General features: G+C 32.0%; 1 protein-coding gene and 1 pseudogene across 1 annotated transcript; both read left to right on the plus strand.

Annotated features, from left to right (window-relative positions):
* The first annotated feature begins 11,748 nt into the window (after positions 1-11,748).
* On the plus strand, positions 11,749-12,513 carry LOC148570374 (uncharacterized; annotated as a pseudogene).
* A 465-nt stretch (positions 12,514-12,978) lies between these two features.
* On the plus strand, positions 12,979-14,965 carry LOC148570375 (uncharacterized). The gene is made up of 3 exons (XM_088507008.1): positions 12,979-13,446; positions 13,535-14,461; positions 14,582-14,965. The coding sequence occupies exons 1-3, from the start codon at positions 12,979-12,981 to the stop codon at positions 14,963-14,965; spliced, it is 1,779 nt and encodes a 592-aa protein (XP_088363134.1).
* Positions 14,966-20,933: the final 5,968 nt, after the last annotated feature.

Raw genomic sequence — 20,933 nt, forward strand, 5'->3', positions numbered from 1 at the left:
GTGGTGAATGGTGAAAAGGAGCCTGTGAGTGTAGTGGTTCGAAGTTATCTTGAGAGGATGGCCTATAAGCACATGGTGGGGCTTGTTGGTAACTACAAGGTTGTCCAACATGTCTATTGGCTTGGTATGCATTGTAGAATGGTCTTTGTCCATGATATCTTGGAGGGTGTTGTTGCCTAAAGGGTTGATCAGATCCTCTTGGCTCCATCCATCTTTGATTTCTCTGACCTTAATGCATGTTCTTGTTATAACTTTCACTCCTTTCAACAATATTAAAACCAAACTCAAAGCGAGGGGGTGAGAATTCATAGTAGCTAATAAAAATTAAAAGAAGAAAATAAGAACAAATAAACAAGTAAAAGAGAATTATTTACAATAACACTACAAGAAAATGGAACATTTGTAACAAAAAATTTGTATCAAATTTAAAATTGTTACAAAAAATAGTATTTTGTAACAATAATTAGTGATTGTTACAAAAGGATAATGTTTTGTAACAAAGGAAACAAGTTGTTACAAAACATGATAATATTTTGTAATAACCTGTTTTATTTTGTTACAAATAATGTTAGTTTTTGTAACGAGATGGTGTTTTGTTACAAAATATAGTAATATTTTGTAACAAAAAAAAAATAAGTTGCAAAAATTCAGAATATTTTGTAACAAAATATTTTTTTGTTTCAAAAATTCCAATTGTTTTGTAACAAAACAACTTTCTGTTTCAAAAACTCTAATTGTTTTGTAACAAAAATTTAATTTGTCACAAAATTTAATATTGTTTGTAATAAGTTAATTATTTGTCATAAAATATAAGTATATTTTACAACAATTTTTTTTCAAAATGTTAAACACTTTAAGAATAAAAAAAATTGTGTATATATTTTTTTCAAAATAATTTCATTTTGTTTCAAAAAATAAAATTTAAAAATTATAAATATTATTTTAGATTCTTCTAAAAAATTAATATACAATTTTTATTAATAATCAAATTTTAAAATTAATTAAAATTTAATTCATGGAACTTAAAGAAATTTTAAGTTAAATTATAAATATAAATAAAAGTAAATAAATATAAAAGAAAAAAAAACTACATTACTAAATGCTGAAAGTAAAAAGAAGCTTAGTAGTGCAGTTACTCAGATTTTGAAAAATTAATAATAAATTATTTATGATTTATTTTATTTATTTGAGAACATATTTTTAGAAATTTTTGTATTAATTAAGTACTTTTTTTTATTGATTTAAAACTTTAGTGATTTAAAAACAATGAGGATTTTATATGCGCTAATTTGAATAATTAGATTTTGAAGATTATTTTATAATTTAAAAAAAATTAATTTGATTATCTCTAATTATTGAATTAGAGCGTTTATTTGAAAATAAATTAAGTTCATAATTAAATAAATATTTTTATAAATATTAGTATTAGATTAAAATTAATTTTTAATTATTCTATTACCCTAATTTTATTAAAATTATTAAATTATCTAAAATTTCCAATTTCATACACAAAACCCTAATCCCCAAGTTAAAACCCTAACCCCTTTTACCCAATCCACACACACGTAACCCCCCTTCCACTACTTGTTCAATCTTCAATTAGCCACATTCAGCCTTTCATCACCGCCACATCGCTTTCTTTTCTTTCAAAATGTTAACACCCAGCAACAGAAATCCAAAGAAAGAAAGCAAAGAGAGAGAGAGATACGAGAGTGAGGGAAACAGAGGAAGGAGAAGGCTGCTGCGCCGGCGTCACGCCTCACCGCTGTTTAGCTTCCTTCTACTCTCGTCTGGTCTGCCGTAGGGGAAGCCGTTCGTGATGTCGCTGTCGAATTGGGCTTGTCAGTTCTCACTGCCACTGCTGCCGAGCCGCCATCGATGCAAGAAACCGCGCGCGAGAGAGGGAGGAGTCGTCGAGGGAGAAGAGGTAGCGCAGAGGAGGGAAGCGTTGTTGCCTGCGCCGCTGCCTTGCCTCCATCGCCGCTGGAGCTTCATTGTCGCCGCCGTGGTTGTCGCGGTGTGCGGGCTTCGCGAAGAGAGAGAGAGACGAACGCGAAGGACCAGGGTAGGAGCGAGGCCCTGTTCCGCGCCACCATGCCTTCACGCCGTCAAACCACCACCGCCACTGCTAGGGTTTGACTCTGTCATGTTCTATTGCCGCCGGAGTTAGCCGCTATTAGAGCTGTTGTTCTGCCATCGTCAAAATTGAAGGAGGACGTCATTGCTGTTGTTGCCGGTAGCACTATTACTGTTCTAATTCTGGTCTATTCTTTTATTTAATTCTGTTTCATTTACACACTTCAATTTGTCACTGCCATGCTTGTGAACGATTTGATTTAGTATATTCCTTGTCCTAAATTTCCAGAGTTGTGTTTGCTCTTGATTTCTATTCAATTCGAATCCTTTGTCCTGGTGCAACCATCGTCGCTGCCTTAAGAAATTGACACTGTTGCTGTTCTGGTTATGTTGGAATGCCGCCGCTGCTGCAAATTTAGAACAAAAGAGGGTTTGTCATGTTTAATTTCTGAGTTCGACTAGCTGAGGTAGGAGATTTGTTTTGAAAAATAAATGTTTTAAGTTATGAATGCCAATAAAATTAAATGAGTAACTGCAAATGGTTTATGGTTGCTTTGTGTGAATAATTGTTGGAATTGAGTTGAATCATGGCTGTAGTTGGTGATTGGTTTAATAATTTAATGTAGTAATTATTGACGATGTTGTGTATTTTGAAGTTATACTTGCTGCTAGTACTTGTTGATGTTGATTTTGTGTATGGAATGTTGCTATGGCTGCTGGAAATTGATTTGATGAATCAGAACTTGAGATATGTTATAGATGAGATGCTGAAGAATAGATGCTGTGATAATATGGTTACTTTGCACCTATGATATGAAATTGTGATATATTGAATTAAGAGTTCTTGGGCAACTTTGGTTAGTCAAAATAAAGTTAGAAATGTGATTTTAGATGAATCCTAGGCTTGAATATAGGATTTGGTATGTGAGGTTGTGGGAAATACTTTGTGCAGAATTTCTGCAGAAATCTGCATAATTGGCAGCAGAACGAATGACTTTTTGGGAGTAGTCCAGACCTAATTTTTAGATGAAATTATTTTTCTGTAAAACTTTAGTGTGTCCTGAAAATTTCATAAAAATTTCAGAGAATTTGGCCAAGTGGTTTGGAAGATATGATTTTTTGAAGTTTAGTAGTTGCTGCAGATTTTTTTGATTTTCTGGTTCTGCAGTACCAACTTTAAGATGCTATAACTTTTAATTTAAACATAATTTTGAGTTGATTTCAAAAGGATATTAAAGATCTATCAGTCTATTTTAAGTGAGTACAAGTTTCATATTCATATTTATTTTGTAGACTTAGATAAGTCACTTGGAAGGTCGGTTGTTTGCTGGAAACTCTGAACTGGTTTATGAAAACAGAGCTCCACTTCCAATTGATAATTAATTAATCAAATGAAGTGATATGAACCTGAAACTTGTGGATTCTGAAACTTAGGGATGTTGACTGTAATCTCACCAAAATTTAGAAGCAACGGATTAGAATTGAAATTATTATGGAATTTATGTTATTATGGAATTTATGTTTGCATGCCTTGCCTAGCTTCTTAATCATGCCATTTTTTGTTTTATTTTGTTTGTATTCTCGCAGTCCTGATTATTCGATGTGTTCTGCTATTGGAATTGGAATACTTCACTATTGCTCTAGTTCTTTGATCAGTTTATATTTGTTAATCATATGATCAGACAAATCTGCTTAATATTTTAATTGATTATCTTGGTACAATTCTTAGGTGTCATTACTATCTTTGTGATTGTTGTTTGGTGGTGTAGGCTGTTGAGTTTGGACGAAAGCTTGCTAGCAAACTCTTCTTTTATCATGTTCTATGGTGCCTTATTATTTTACTCTAGTACCTTATTATTTTGATTCTATTTTTTGCATTTTTTTTGGTGATTTTGATACTTTTTGTTTTCTTAAATTTTTGTGTTTTTAGGTAACTACATCATCATTATTAACATAGAAATATTAATTCAATTTTTTTATTAATTTTGTGTTTTTTACAATGCATTGAATTAGGATAGTTTGTATTGTGGAGTTATAGAAAACCACCTTGGAATTTAGTTTACATAGAGCCCTTTGAAAGTGATAGTCGCTGTGATGCTAGGTTATGGCATAAAGGATTAGAAATCTAAGTTAAGGATTCAAGTACAATTTCAAGAGACAATGCAAGACCGTGAGGAGCTAACAAAGAAAATAGATGTGCTCAAAGAAAAACTTAAAAAGCAACAAACACGCCAAAAAGAAGAATAAACTCGAGTGAAAGATCAATTGGAAGCTCAACAAGCTATTGTGAACTCTCTCATAGCGCGCTTTGACAATGAAACAAACTAGACCCTAAAGGTACTCCTAAAGTTGCTTATGGTTTTAATACATTTTCGTAGATGATTTCCATTTTATATTAGTATACTTTAATTTGTATATGGATTTATTTATCACATTTTACTTGTGTCATGGTTGAAAAATGACAAATATCGTATTATTTGGTTTGATAAATTTGGTTGGGTATGACTGAGACATAAGTTGTGAATTGGTTGTGTTTGTTGGAACCGTAGACGGTGGAAATATCCAAGTTTTAGAGGAGGTGCTGCCGAAATTTTTCTAAATATTTTGGATAAAACTTAGTGGAAAAATTATAATTAGTGTTATATCTTGTTTCTAACTTTTTTGTTTCGGTTTTTCTTATTTACAGGAGTGCTGAAATGGTGACCATATGCTACCTTGAGGGCTCAAGAATGTTTTGATGCATAGAGACACTAATCTATGTTAGAACTTTTATGTTTTGGTTGAACTAATCAATGTACTCACTAGCGAATGTTATTTTGTTTCAAGACAATTTTAGCTAAAAGGATCTTGTTTGACTTATGTATGTTTTTGCATATTATATAAATGTAAACTTGCTTATTAAAATCGTTAATATATTAGTTAATTTAAAAAATAATTTAGTAAATTATGCATGTAATTTGTAATAAAAAAAAAGTTGTTATAAAATAATTAATTTGCTTTCGTAACTAAAGAAAAAAAATGTTACAAAATCATGTTACATTTTGTAACAAAATTTTTTAATAGGAAAAGAATTGACTGTCACGAAAAATACCTTCAAGATCAAAATTTGTTACCACTTTTGTAACGGCTTCTGATTTTTTGTATCAGAAAAAATTGTTACAAAATATGGTATTGAATTGTAATAGTTCCATTTTTCGTTACAAAAACTTTTTGTAACGAGACTTACTGCAATAGACCATTTTTTTGTTACAAAAACTTTTGTTTCAAAATTTTGACGTTTTGTAACAATATTTTTTGTTACAAATGCGCCTTTTTCTTGTAGTGTAACCAATAATAAAGCACACGATTGCAGTTTTCCGGCAACGGCACCATTTTGACGTTAGGATTTTTGCTAGTAAAGAATTTTATAAAAATAGTCGCGTTGTAGATATAGTTTCTAAACCAACAGAAATCCCTTCATACAAACGTTTTGGTTGTCACAAGTAACAAACCCCTTAAAAATTGATAACCGAAGTATTTAAACATCGGGTCGTCTTCTCAAGGAACTGCAGGGAAGTATGTTCTTGTTATTGGTTGTGAAGATTGTAAATTGGAGTTTTGAAAATGAGGAATAAGTAATTTAAATGGCAAGTAAAATAAATAAATAACTGTAAAATAAACTTTTGGCAATGTATGAGAAATTAGAAGTCCTATCCTAGTTATCCTTATCAATGATGATGAAGATTGAATCTTAATTCCACTTAGTTAGCCTTTACTTAAAGCAAAGAAAGGTCAAGTGACTAATTAGTTGGATCTTCAAATCCTAGTTAATCCCTAAGGAAATATTGGGATTATTGAAGTTCAATTCAATTAGCAAAGATAACAATTCTCAATCATGTTGAGTTTGATAACTCCTGAGTTACTGATTTCTTAACCAAGACCAAAAGGGAAAAAGTAAATCTACTTGAATAAAAATGTCTTCAGATTGGAAGCAACAGTAACATAAATAAAAGAAAGCAATCATAAACTGAAATACCTCAAATAACATTAATTCAAAGAATAATCTGTAACATAGAAGAATTCATAAATTAAATTGAGAAAATAAGTAATTAAAAAGGAATATTGAACCTGATAAAAAGAGATAATCCTGAAAGCAAAAGAAATCCTAATTCTAAATCCTAAAAGAGAGAGGAGATAACCTCTCCCTCAAAACTACATCTAAATCATGAAAAATAACTAATTGGAGATTCTCCTCTGAATGGATGCATTCCCCCACTTCATAACCTCTGATCTATGCCTTCTGGACTTGGATTTGGGCCAAAAAGGGCTTCAAAAATCGCTAGGAGCGTTTTCTATAATTTCTGGTGCATGGCCTCTATCACGCGTCCGCGTGGGTCACGCGTCCGCGTGGGTCACGCGGTCGCGTCATCTGGAGTTTTCCTTATCACGCGGTCGCTTCAGTCATGCGTCTGCGTCATATGTGTTTCGCTTAAGGCGCGTGATCGCGTCAATCACGCGGTCGCGTCATTGCCATTTCGCGCTGGCATGCGGCCGCGTCGTCCATGCGATCGCGTCACTGCCAGTTTCTCCAAAAACTCCGTTTTGTGCTTTCCTTCCATTTTTGTATGTTTCCTTTCCATCCTTTAAGTCATTCCTGTCTTAGAAGATCTGAAACTACTCAACACACGAATCACGGCATCGAATGGAAATAAAGGGTAATAAAAATAATTATTTTTACATACATCACATAATAAGAAAGGGAAAGTAAAACCATGCAATTTTCATGAATAAGTGAGTGAAGGATTGAATAAATCACTTAATTTGAGCACAAAATATATCATAAAATATGGGTTTATCAATCACTTAAAAAAATTAAGCCAACTTATCCCGAAAAATTATTCTTTGCGCATTAAAAAGGTGCAATGTGTTTTTAAATAAGAAAAATATACCTAATGAGGTCATTGTGATACGATAATGGAGATAATTGTTTTCAACATTTAGTGAGAATCCGGCTATGAGTGCGGTAAAAAAAGTGAAAATAAATCTGTATATCTATATGAATTTTGATCTGTACATTAATGCAATCCTGTAAAAAAAGGAAAGCCAACATGAGATTGTTACTGTTGCACTAGTCACTACTGCCTAGTACTTACTACCAAGTACTCGTGTTTCTTAAAGAACTCAGTTTCTGAAGTAGCTGGATCCCATTCTATCTCATGCTCAACAACAATTTCCTTTAAAAGGTTCAGTTTCTTTTCAGGTGATGGAGCACGAACGGATAGCAGCTCTATTAAAATCTATTCAATATTTACATTTAATTTTTTTTCTCAATATTTATATTTGATTTTAATTTTATCTTTAATGTTTCATTTATTTATTTTGCTTTTATATCTAATATTTTAAATATGTTTTACTTAGACGGTTTACTTCATGCATACAATAAAATTAAAGCATGGTATTTGCATTTATAATCTTTCTTGAATTTATTGAGATAATGCTTAATTTGGTTCCTAAATTTATATAGAGCCTCAATTTAATCTTAAAATTTTAATTGTCTTTATTTAGTCTCTATATTTTACAAATGTAACTCATGTTAATTTCTGGAACAATTTTTTATATACATACGCTAACGAAATGTTAATGTGGACAACCATATGTCACATTGCTGAATTCTATAATACAATATCATTTTGGGTACTGGCATTCAAATAGTAGTGTTTATGTATTTCTTTATCAAATTTTGAGAAGAATGTAATATAATTAACATTATTTCAGATATTTCAATTACCATTATTCCATATTTTTACTTTGTATGTTTGATATTTTATATCAAGTTTAAAGCAATGTTATAAATGGACGAAAAATAATTACTGAAAAAAATAAAAAATACTACTATCGGAATATACCGACGGTAATAGCCCAACCAATTTTTATAAAAAATTTCACAAAAAAATTTCCGTCGACATTACCGTTGAATTAATCGGCGGTAAAATAGCGCGGAGACGTACAATATGGCACTAAAATCCGACAGTAACGTTCAACAAATTCCGTTATTATAGTTTCTCTTTTTCGTCGCTAAATCCGATGAAAATTAGCGTCAGACGGTAAGTAGTTATCAGAGAGGGTTATACCGTTAGATTCATTCTGCTGTTAAATCCGACGGTATTTAATAATTTTTTTACAGTGAGAATACTATAATTCTGATATTATATTAGAGAAGTAAGAGAAAATAATAAAGAATTGATTTGTGTGTATTTTAATTATATAAAATGATACAATATACAAAATTATTTATTGGTGTTAAGAGAATTTAGATAATAAATACGTAATATTCTATAATAAATATTCACATACGTTAAATAATTTTAACGAGAATTAATTGATGTTAATATATTCAAACAATGTCTTTGGTGGAACACTACTTTTTTATTGTAGATTTCGATGAGATGGTGCTTGTCATCATTGGTTTGACATATATGATCAACAAATTAAAGCGACACGGAAAATGTGAACAATGCAATTGGCATATAACAAACAATGGACCATGTAGGGAGGTATCTTATAACAATGATAAATATATAGTTGCTCTGAGTGGAGAGAAGATACTTGTTAATTAAATAACTAATCTTTATACTAATCTTTATACTATGTACTGTAATATGTTGAGAGTATATATATCATAGATGATGTTCTTGTAATAATGCATTATTACAAGAAATATAAGTCAATGAGTGAGTTATAATTTAAATGATATAAATTTTTTTTTAATTTAAAAGTCTTAAATTTAAATCTTAATTCTAATTTAAAAAAAATAATATATTATTACAATAAATAATATTTAAAAGAGATTAATAGTGGTAACCATAAAGATGACCATCATAATGTTGTACAATATAATTCGTCCTTTTAAGAACTATTTTTAAGAAAATACAAATTATGCATAATGAATATCTATAAAAATTTTAGAAGAATTGCATTAAAAAACTTATTATTGGTGGTTGATTTAGTAATAGGATTTTAGTGTATATGACTTTATGTAGCATGATTGAAAAAATTATCAGTAATAGGCTTAATATACCACATTTTCTAAGTTGATTATTGAATAACAATTATACAAAATTTTGTTATTGTCTAATTTCATGATTACATATATTTATTACGTTTTTCGTCACAATGGAAAGAACATGATTGGTATTTATGAGTTTATGAAGAGTATCTCTAAAATGAGCTCAACATTTATGTGTTTATTGAATGTGCTATATTTATATAGACTATTAGATTTATTTAGATTAAAATCAAATACTAATATAAAAGAAGAGCATTGATGGACTCTAATAAATACAGAATATCATAGTATATAAATAAATGTTTTAAATGACAATACTTTAATATACAATACTTTAAATGGCAACAGAATCTTTTATTCTTAAATAATAAAATATAAAATATATAAATACAAAATATCTAAATATTTTTTATTTATTAAAATTAATTATTATACAAATTTTTTTATAATATTAAAAAATTATATTAAAATAATATTTTAAACTGTAACATAAAAATATAAAATAATTAAAATTTTATTTTATATCACTTGATAAATAATTAAATTATTATATTTAAAATTTATTAATTAATTATTTTTATTAAAGATATTATTATATAATATAATTTTTCATAAAAATATTTTTAAAATATATAAAGATTTCTTTTATTTCATTTTTCTTTAGCACACTGCCCAAATCAAACTCTCACAGTAAAGTATGCTGAAAAAAACCAAACAGGACTTAAGGATCAATTAAACTGGCATTATTCGATATAGAAGTATCTGAAATGTGTTAAATAAAATTAATAGTCTAATAAGTAATGACTATATGATACATTATATATATACACGTAGATTATACAATCTTATATATACGTAAATTATATTTTAAAAATATTTTTCAAAAAAATTATATTATATAATAATATCTTTAATAAAAATAATTAATTAATAAATTTTAAATATAATAATTTAATTATTTATCAAGTAATATAAAATAAAATTTTAATTATTTTATATTTTTATGTTACAGATTGAAATATTATTTTAATATAATTTTTTAATATTATAAAAAAATTTATTTCAAGAATTTATTTATTAAAAACATCTTTATTGGTGGTGATCTTGTAAATCCATCATCCAAAATATTTATATAAAAAAAATCAATATCGATCTGGATTCTATGAATACCAAATATCTGTATTATTTGGTACATATCTAGAAGGTCCATTTTCATATATTCTATAAATACATTGTTTACACTTCTTCCAATCTCTATTTTCATTATATATATCGAACTAATGACACACACCTTGCCATCGGAAGCTACAAAAGAAAAGTGTGCCACCAAAAAAATTAAGTCTAAATTCAAACTCATATGTATCCATATACTTCACAAGCCTCGCTCCAAGATCATCTTCTTTGGATTTACAATGAACTATTAAGTCTTTATGCTTTTGCATGTAATTTTGGATGGTCACATGTATTTTTGGTGTAAATTGGCCGCTGCTTAATAATAATAACTAAACCATAAGAAGGAGAAGCCATACCATAAAAATGCTTCGAGCATAAAGACCCATTGATGTTTTTATAATTATATCTCTTTCTCTCTTTGAAATCATTGTTTTGTATATATATATATATAGGTGAATGTTATGGCGTCTATCACTTTCTACTTAAGTTATTAAAAAAGGTAAATAAATAATATTTAATAAATTTTACATAATTTATTTTTTATTTTAAATATTTTAATTATTTTTTACTTTAAAAAAAAAATTAAGTACCATAACAAAGTCACAATAAAATTCACCATATATATAAAATCAAATTGAAGTATTAACTACTAAGGGAGGAGACAAAATTGGGAAGCCCACGTGCCTAATTTAAAATTAACAAAACCTGATATATATGATCCAAAAACGAAAGGTAAGAAAATATAGTTACCTAAAAAGGTGACAAATAAATTCAAATATTTCTTTTTTGATAAACTAAACTATATATTTTCATATTTAAAATTGAGTTCTACTTCAAAAGTTAATCCGTTAATTAATTTATAAAAATATTATATGTACATAAAAAATTATAGACTACTATATATATATATAATTTAACTTATTTTTAATATATAGGGTTAAGTATGATTTTGGTCCCTAACGTAGAGGCCAAAAATTTATTTCCTTCCTCGCCTTTTTTTTGCAACAAAAAGGTCCCTTAGGTTCTGGTTTGTTTTAAAATCGTCCTTTGCCCCCAAAAATAAATTTTTAATACGAAAATGCCCTTAATGGTTGGTATTACTTTCCGCGAGATCAATTTTCCTTTTCCAAGCAACGCTTTGTCTGAGAACAGGGCTCCTGAGTGAAACGTTTGTGTGAAACGATTGTGCGAAACCCTTGGAAGGCCTTCCTGCGACGTCCGGCGTTGGTAGCTTGAGAGAGGTTGCCGGAAAACTTCCTGGGTTGTTAACTTGGCTTCGTTCCAACAAAAATCCCTTGGCAAGGTAAGCATTATGTGAATGTAATTTATCGTTTCGTAATGTGGATTGTGCGAAGGTGTGTGGAAGGGTATGGTTTGAACTGATTGTAGTTGTTGTTATTCATAGTTGGTTGACTAACTCCCTGTGATGATTAATAGGGTTTTTCGGGAAGGAGATGGCGCTCTTCAACATGCGGGTGCACCATGGTGGGTTATTTGGATATGAAAATGGTGTGTTCAAGTACTTGAAGGGTCAATCAACAGTTGTGGAGGACATTGACGGCGATCGGTGGAGTGTGTTTGAGGCATACGAGGAACTGAGATAGCTTGGATACCTGAAATCCAACATTTCCGCGTTATGGTACAAAGACCCAACTGAGGATGATTATGAGCGTCACTTGAAGCTGTTGGGAGGTGACACATAGGCAATTGAAATGTGTACCATAGCAGGGAGGAGAGAGTTTGTTGATTTGTTTGTGGTGCATGAGGTTGAGGATGCCGAGGGATTTCCGGAGGTGGGTTTTCTGGACGTGGGGGGAGAAACGGTAGGTGGCCAGAATTAGAAACCCTTAGGTGGTGGTATGGATTTAGTGGTATTCGAAGGCAATGTAGATAACAGTGATGGAGTTAGGGTTACTGGTCAACAAGAATGCTAGAATAAGGATGGTGGACTGGAATTAGGCCAAGAGGGACATGAGGCGGTTAGTGATGATGTTAGCAGTGGCGAAGACAGTGATGACCCAACATACTTTTCATCTGATGAAGAGAAAAATAGTGTGGAAGACATCCACTTCACTGACAGTGATGAGGTGTACGACTATGAAAGTGGATTCGGTGAAGATAATGCTGTGCCAAATGAGGGTAATGTGGAGAAGGGCAAAAAGGTTGTTACAAGTGATTTGGATGATGAGGATGCAGTTGACAGTGATGAATTGGAGTAGGACCATGTAATAGGGATAGATGCTGATGATGGGGAGGATCATGCTGAGGAGGGGGGGCAGAGGTTTCCAGTGCATAAGACACAAAAGGAGATGAAAAAGTACCAATGGAAGGTGGGGACATTGTATGAATCTCGGCAGGAGTTCAAGGACACAGTGGCGGCCTATGCAGTCAACACAGCTAGGAACATTAAGTTCAAGAAGTGTGACTTGGTGAGGGTCCGAGCTGTTTGTCAGAAAGGCTGCCCATTTTGGTTATATGCACACAGGGTCGGTGAGGAGTCCACGTGGCAACTAAGAAGCATGAATCTCCAACATACCTGCATGCAGACACACCGGGTTGGGATTATGCACAGCAAATGGTTGGGTAGCCAGTTTAAGAAGAAAGTTGAATCCAACCCAAAGATCAAGGTGAAGGAGCTGGTTGCAAAGGCTCACAAAAAATAGAACCTAACCGTTACCAGGGCAATGGCAGCTAAGACAAAACAGGAGGCTTTGAGTCAGATACAGGGCGCCTTTAGGGAGCAGTACAAGCGAATAAACGACTACTGCCATGAACTCCTAAGAACAAACCCAGGTTCCACAGTGATTCTGAAGGTTATTAGATCACCAGATTTTGCTCAAGAGAGACAGAACGTAGAACTGATGAACTATTGTATTTTCCAAAGAATGTATGTATGCTTTGATGCTTGCAAGAAAAGTTTTCAACACTGCAGAAGGTTCATTGGGCTGGACGGTTGCTTCTTGAAAACCCCCCAAGGTGGACAACTGTTGACTGCAGTCGGAAGAGACCCAAATGACCAGATTCTTCCAATTGCGTATGCGGTTGTGGAGGCGGAAACTAAGGACTCTTGGGTCTGGTTTCTGCGTCACCTGTCTGATGACTTAGGCCCACACAACCTTGTAAAGTGCACGTTTATGTCTGATCAGCAAAAGGTAACTCACCATATATCAGCAATGCAACTTGTCCTTGTATACATTTATATATGAACTAATAGTTTGAAATCTTACCTTCTGTAAACAGGGCTTATTGCCGGCGTTTGAAGAGGTCATTCCAGGGGTGGATAACAGGTTCTGTGTCAGGCATCTCTACAGCAACTTCAGGAAGAAGTTTCCTGGTTTAGAGCTAAAGAACAAGATGTGGAGGTGTGCTAAAGCAAGTCATTGGCAGAGTTGGGAGAAGGAGATGAAAAATTTGCGAGTTCTAAATGAGGGAGCATTTAGACATCTCAATGGCATTCCACCAAGGTTCTGGTCAAGATCCAGGTTTACCTTCCTATCTAAATGTGACAGTCTTGTTAATAACATGAGTGAGAGTTTCAATGCTGTGTTAGTAGAAGCAAGAGAGAAACCAATTGTGAGCATGTTAAAGGATATTAGGGTTTATATGATGACTAGATGGGCTGCAAATAGGGAAAGGGTTCTTAATTATCCAAGAAATATTATGCCAATGATTACCAAGAAATTAGAGAAATGGGCAAGCTTAGCTAGGGACTGGAGGCCTTACTGGTCATCTGCTAGCAACTACGAGGTTATGTGTGGTCTAGATAAGTATGTTGTGGATCTGGCTACTGGTGAATGTTCTTGCAGGACTTGGCAAATGAGTGGGATTCCTTGTCCTCATGTCATCAGCTGCATCACCTTCAAGGGCCTTAATTTGGAATCATATGTGGCTTACTGCTACAAGAAGGAGGCCTACATCAAGTGCTACCAGGAGGTGATACACCCTGTAAATGGCCCAGAGCTATGGGAGAGGACTCAATATGATGATGTCATCCCACCTCCATACAGGAGGCCAAGCCACAGACCGGTGAAGAAGAGGAAAAGAGGGGCTGCAGATGAAGACAATAGAAGCCAGACTCATCTGTCACGGAGGGGAGAATTCCAGAGATGCTCCAACTGTGGTGGAGTTGGACACAAGAAGAGCGGCTGCAGCCAGCCTAAGAAGAGGGTAAGAGGGTCTATGATATGCTATTCTAGGGTTCAACTACCATTATGATTGCCAACTATATAATTTTACTGTTATATGATATGTGTGTAACTTTCTATATGATTTTCATAACTATTGTAGGCTCAAAGTTCAACCAAAAGAGCTAAGAAGAATGCACCTAAGCTGGCACCTGGTCAGACAGCTTGGGGAGGGAGAAAGAGGAATACTGCACCATCACCAACCAATCTGCCAGCATCCCATACCAGGAAAACCCCCACAAGGCCCAAGAAACATGAAGCCCGGCCCACCACAGAAGCACCTCAGCCCAAGAAAGCTTCCACCAAGCCCAAGAAAGCATCCACTCAGCCCAACATCCTGGCCCAGACCAAGAACAAGGCTGCATCTTCTGCAACCTCCACCAGCAACAAACAGCCTCCTAGCCAGCCATCTGTGAGGAAGAGGCCCTTTTCTATGATTCAATGCAGTGCACCTCATCTACCCCCATCTCAGTGGGGAAATCTTTAACATTTGAGTGTGAAATCTTTTGTGACTCTTGTGTTAATGTTTTGCAAGCAGTGTTTTTAATTTTGGTATTGGCTATTTACATTAAGAACATTACCTTAGTTACATTGGTTTGAGTACTGTATTTTGGTATTGGCTATTTACATTAAGAACATTACCTTAGTTACATTGGTTTGAATACTGTATTTTGGTATTAAGTGCCTGAGGACACTTGAAGTGTTGCTTCTCTATTTTTTGGTACTAGGCATGTGGAGGCAAACACAAAATATTTGTGTATGTTTTAACTAGTCATCAAATGAAATATTCCATTACTAATTGCTGAATTTTCAGATATTCTATTGAATGCTTTTCTGCTTTGCTCATAAACTACTTCTTTTACATTACAAAATAACACAACTCCACCATTAAAGAAGGTGACAATTTGGGCAACATTAAACAACACTTTTCTTCATTAATTCAAACAGTTTCAAAGATGCTACAAACCTATACCACTGTAACATCACAGAATACCCTCAAACTCTACCCACACAACACAGGAAACCTCATAACATTCCTTACCAAATCATCTATAACCTAAATGCATTCCATTCGGGTGCTTCAAGTTGTAACGATTCTGCAGGAATAAGAACAAAAAGCCCACCCACCCAGCAAAACATAGAGCAGCCACAACCCAAAGCTTGGTCTCCAACTCCTTCAATCTTGCCTTTAATTTCGTTATCTTCCTCCTATTTCTTACAAATTCAACCTCTTGCTGAACACCTCCAGGTTCCGGATCTGCCCATCTAAAGAAATCACACCCATCCTGAACCTAATAGGAGCCACAGAAACATATGAAGAAATCCCAAATTCTCAGACCCACATTAGCAAAATAGGAAGAACACCTTACCTCATAGTATACACAACCCCAAAATCTTCGTCCAGGGTTATCCTTCGTCGATGATGTTCGCAAAATCAACCTCTCACCATGGCCACAGAGTAACTCCTTTGCATCTGAACGAAAACGTGAGGCTCTTGAGCTCTGGAAAGCCATGGACGCCACTGTCTCCTGAACCCTAGCCGTCGACCTTCAGCAGCAGCTCCCGTCGTTATTCCTCCCTCCCCTGCACTTCACATTCATTCAATTTCTTGATTTAATCCTTCTATTATTATTTATTTATATTAATTAACGTTTCCCATATCCGTTAAAACGGTCGTAAATAAACCTAACGACCACAGGGGTAAAATCGTCCGAGGGACGATTTTAAAACAAACCGGAACCTAAGGGACCTTTTTGTTGCGAAAAAAAGACGAGGGACGAAATAAATTTTTGGCCTCTATGTTAGGGACCAAAATCATACTTAACCCTAATATATATTTTAATATGTTATCAACTTATCATATTGTTGGCTGATTTTGTATTTCAAATTTTCAATCACCTAGCATGATTTATTATTTTTGAGAATGTCTAAAATGAGCACAACAATTATATACTTATTGGATAAACTACATTTATATAAACTATTAGATTTAGTTAGATGAAAATCAAAGACTAATATGAAAGAAGAGTATTGATGGACTCTAATAAGTATAGAATATCCTAGTATATAAATAAATACTTTAAGTGACAATACTTTAATACGCAATACTTTAAATGGTAACAGAATCTTTTATTCTTAAATAATTAAATATAAAATATATAAATACAAAAATATGAGTATTTTTTATCCAATAAGATTAATTATTATACAATAAATTTTTATAATATTAAAAATTATATTAAAATAAAATTTTAAACTGTAACATAAAAATATAAAATAATTAAAATTTTATTTTATATTACTTGACAAATAATTAGATTATTATATTCAAAATTTTATTAATTAACTAATTTTATTAAAAGTATTATTATATAAAATAATTTTTCATCAAAATATTTTGAAAATATAATTTATTTAAAATATTATATATAATACATGAAAATATTAACCTCTTTTTATTTTTCTCAATTTCTTTTAGAAAAACGAAATATAGATATTTACTTATATTAGTAAATTTGTAATATGATAGGCATATTTTTAGAACTATATTATTTATTTTGTTTTTAAAAAAATAAAAAAATAAAAAAGTTAATATTTTAATGTATTATATATAATATTTTAAATAAATTATATTTTTAAAATATTTTGATAAAAAATTATATTATATAATAATATCTTTAATAAAATTTGTTAGTTAATAAATTTTGAATATAATAATCTAATTATTTGTCAAGTAATATAAAATAAAATTTTAATTATTTTATATTTTTATGTTACAGTTTAAAATTTTATTTCAATATAATTTTTTAATATCATAAAAAATTTTTGCATAATAATTAATCTTATTGAATAAAGAATACTCATATTTTTGTATTTATATATTTTATATTTAATTATTTAAGAATAAAAGATTCTGTTACCTTTTAAAGTATTGTATATTAAAGTATTGCCATTTAAAATATTTATTTATATACTATGATATTCTGTATTTATTAGAGTCTATCAATGTTCTTCTTTCATATTAGCCTTTGATTTTCATCTAATCAAATCTAATGGTTTGTATAGATATGGCGCATACAATAAGCACATAATTATTGTACTCATTTTAGACATACCCATATATTATATATATAAAAAAAAACTACAATTAATTTATTCTTAATTTGTGAACAAGTGCAGCAAAAAAAGAAGTCAGGTGTCCGTGTGTAGCATTATCCAGTAAATAAAAAAAATATTTTTAGAAAAATTAAAAATTTTTAAAAAACCAATTTTTTTTTCAATTTTAATATTATAAGATTAAATTTTTTTATTTAAAATATAAAAATAAAATAAAGTCCAGCAATATTTAGTAAACAATAGATCTGTAAATTTATTATTTTTTTTTATTTTTAAACTAAAAAAATAAAATTTATTTAATAGTACGAAAGTAAAAAATTCCAAAAATATCCAAAAAATAAAAAACTTTAAATTTTTAAAATTAATATATTCTTAATTTGTGAACAAGTGCAGTAAAAAAAAATCAAATTTCCGGGTTTAGCATTATTCGACGAATAAAAAAATAAAAAATATTTTTAAAAAAATAAAAAATCAAGTGAAATTTACAAGAAAAAATGTCATAAAAGAGAATAACTTCCATCCTTAATGGTAAGTCTATATAAATGATTTTCTCCACATAGGATGAAAAGTTAAAGAACCTGGCAATTAACACCACAGTCCGACCTGAGTTCAGTAGCAGTAGATAAAAATTTCTTCTCATATTTGGCAGCAAATGCCTGCTGAACCTACAATAACTCTAGCAGATTTACACATTTGGGTGCAGCAAAACATACAATAGATATGGCTTCCTTCAAATCTAGGGGACATTCCCTGAGAAACATTAAAAATTTTATGAGATAAAATAACGAGTCAAATGGCATATAGAAGATAGACAAAAACCTATTCTGATCCACATAGATATTGATTTATATTACTAAAAATCCTAAGAGATTTCTAAGCTAACCTGGAAACAAAAAGCTGAACAATTGACAAATAATAAGTGAAAGATGAATAATTCAGGAAAAAAAAAAGGAAAGGGGGGCGTTAGTGCTACTTTTAGTGAGAAAAAAAATACTTCATGTTAACAAATGCATGTTCTACACATTGCTACCTTAATTGTAAATCCTACTTAGATGTCAATGATGTAAAGTAAATTCAAACCAGCAAACAAAGTTAGAATACCTTTGTGCCTCGATTATGGGTAGTCTCACAGCAATTAATTCACAGAACAGTTCAATAATCTCCTGGGCAGCCATCATATTCTCCTCTATGATAATATGCTCCATCTGCATCAATAACCTTTGCAAGAGCAGGTTTTAGTATGTTAACAACATCAATAGCCTTTCAGCTGCTCCGGCTCCAATTAGAGTGTGCATTTCATCGATAAAAAGTATTATCTCATCACTTTGTTTAATTTTCTCCATCAATTTCTTCAACCTCTCTTCAAACTCACCACGATATTTAGTTCCGGCAATAAGCAAATCCATATATGTATTTGTGGATACACTAAAAATCCTACTGCATAGGATAAATTAACTCCCTAAAAGCAACTCATATATAAAAAAAACTACTATTTACTGATATGTATGATTCTGAATCTATTGATTATAATCAAATCAATCCTAATATCAAAATAGCATAATAACGAGCACCACTAAAAGAAAAATCATAAAGGATCATAAAATCCAAAAGTAATAATGATGGCTAAGAAAATCCACCTTTGAGAATAAACTTGAAATACACGAATGAAGTGAGACAAGGATTGTGTTTTGGATGAATTCCTTGAGAGAATCATCTCTCGACGTATATATATATATATATATATATAGGTACAGAAATAAAAAATCCCTTAATACTAGGAGATACAACAGAATCAGATATCTAAAAACAGAAACTATATCAAAACAGAATAACTTATATAAAGCCTATATCTCTAATCTGATATTCGACACTCCCCCTCAAGCTGGAGCATATAAATCATATGCACCAAGCTTGTTACATATGTATTGTATCCGAGGATCTCGGAGAGCTTTGGTGAAAATATCTGCAAGTTGATCGTTGGAGTTGACAAAGGCTGTTACTATTTTCCCACTTTGCAACTTCTCCCTTATGAAATGGCAATCAATCTCTATGTGCTTGGTCCGTTCATGAAACACAGGGTTGGAAGCAATATGTAAGGCAGCTTGATTATCGCACACCAGTTCCATCTTACTCGGCTCACAAAACTTAAGTTCCTTAACTAATTGCTTCAACCATATAAGTTCACATGTGGCAAGTGCCATAGCTCTATATTCAGCTTCCGCACTAGATCTTGCTACAACATTTTGCTTCTTACTCTTCCAAGATATCAAGTTTCCACCAATAAAAACACAATAACCAGATGTAGAACGTCTATCAGATGGAGATCCTGCCCAATTTACATCAGTATACCCAACAATCTGGTTATGTCCTTTATCTTCATACAACAAACATTTTCTTGGAGCACCTTTGATATATCTAAGGACTCTAACAGCTGCGTCCCAATGACTATCGCATGGGGAGTCAAGAAACTGATTTAGGATACTTGTGGCAAATGAAATATCTGGCCGAGTGACTGTCAAATAATTCAATCGGCCAATTAATCTGCGATATCTACCAAGATCTGCAAGAGGTTCTCCTTGATCTGGACTAAGTTTTGTGTTGGAATCCATTGGTGTATCTATAGGTCTAGAATCTAACATTCCAGTTTCTTCAAGAATATCCAGAGCATATTTTCTCTGTGAGATACAGATCTCAGCATTAGATTGTGCCACTTCAATTCCTAGAAAATATTTTAACTTCCCTATATTCTTAGTCTGAAAGTGATCAAACAAGTGCTGTTTTAACTGAGTGATTCCCTCATGATCATCTCCAGTAATGACAATATCATCCACATAAACAACCAGATATATGGAGGTCGTAGAGGAAGAATAACGGGAGAAAACTGAATGATCTGCTTCACTCTGAATCATGCCAAATTTAGAAATAACAGCAGTAAAGCGACTAAACCAAGCTCGAGGGGATTGTTTCAAGCCATATAAAGATCGGCGTAAATGACATACTAAGCCGGAAGACTCCCCCTGAGCAACAAACCCGGGAGGTTGCTCCATGTATACTTCCTCCTCGAGATCACCATGTAAGAAAGTATTTTTAATATCAAGTTGATGAAGAGGCCAGTGGCGAATGGCAGCCATAGAAAGAAAAAGACGAACAGAGGCCATCTTCGCAACAGGAGAGAAGGTATCACCATAGTCCAAACCAAAGATTTGAGTGTAGCCCTTAGCCACAAGGCGGGTTTTTAATCGATCAATGGTTCCATCTGAGCCGACCTTAATAGTATAGATCCAACGACAATGATAAACCATTATTTTATGGTTTACATTGTGCTTAATTGTGTGGTT

Source organism: Arachis ipaensis, chromosome B3, assembly GCF_059453495.1.
Source record: "Arachis ipaensis isolate K30076 ecotype BB chromosome B3, ASM5945349v1, whole genome shotgun sequence".
NCBI classification, from domain to species: Eukaryota; Viridiplantae; Streptophyta; class Magnoliopsida; order Fabales; family Fabaceae; genus Arachis; species Arachis ipaensis.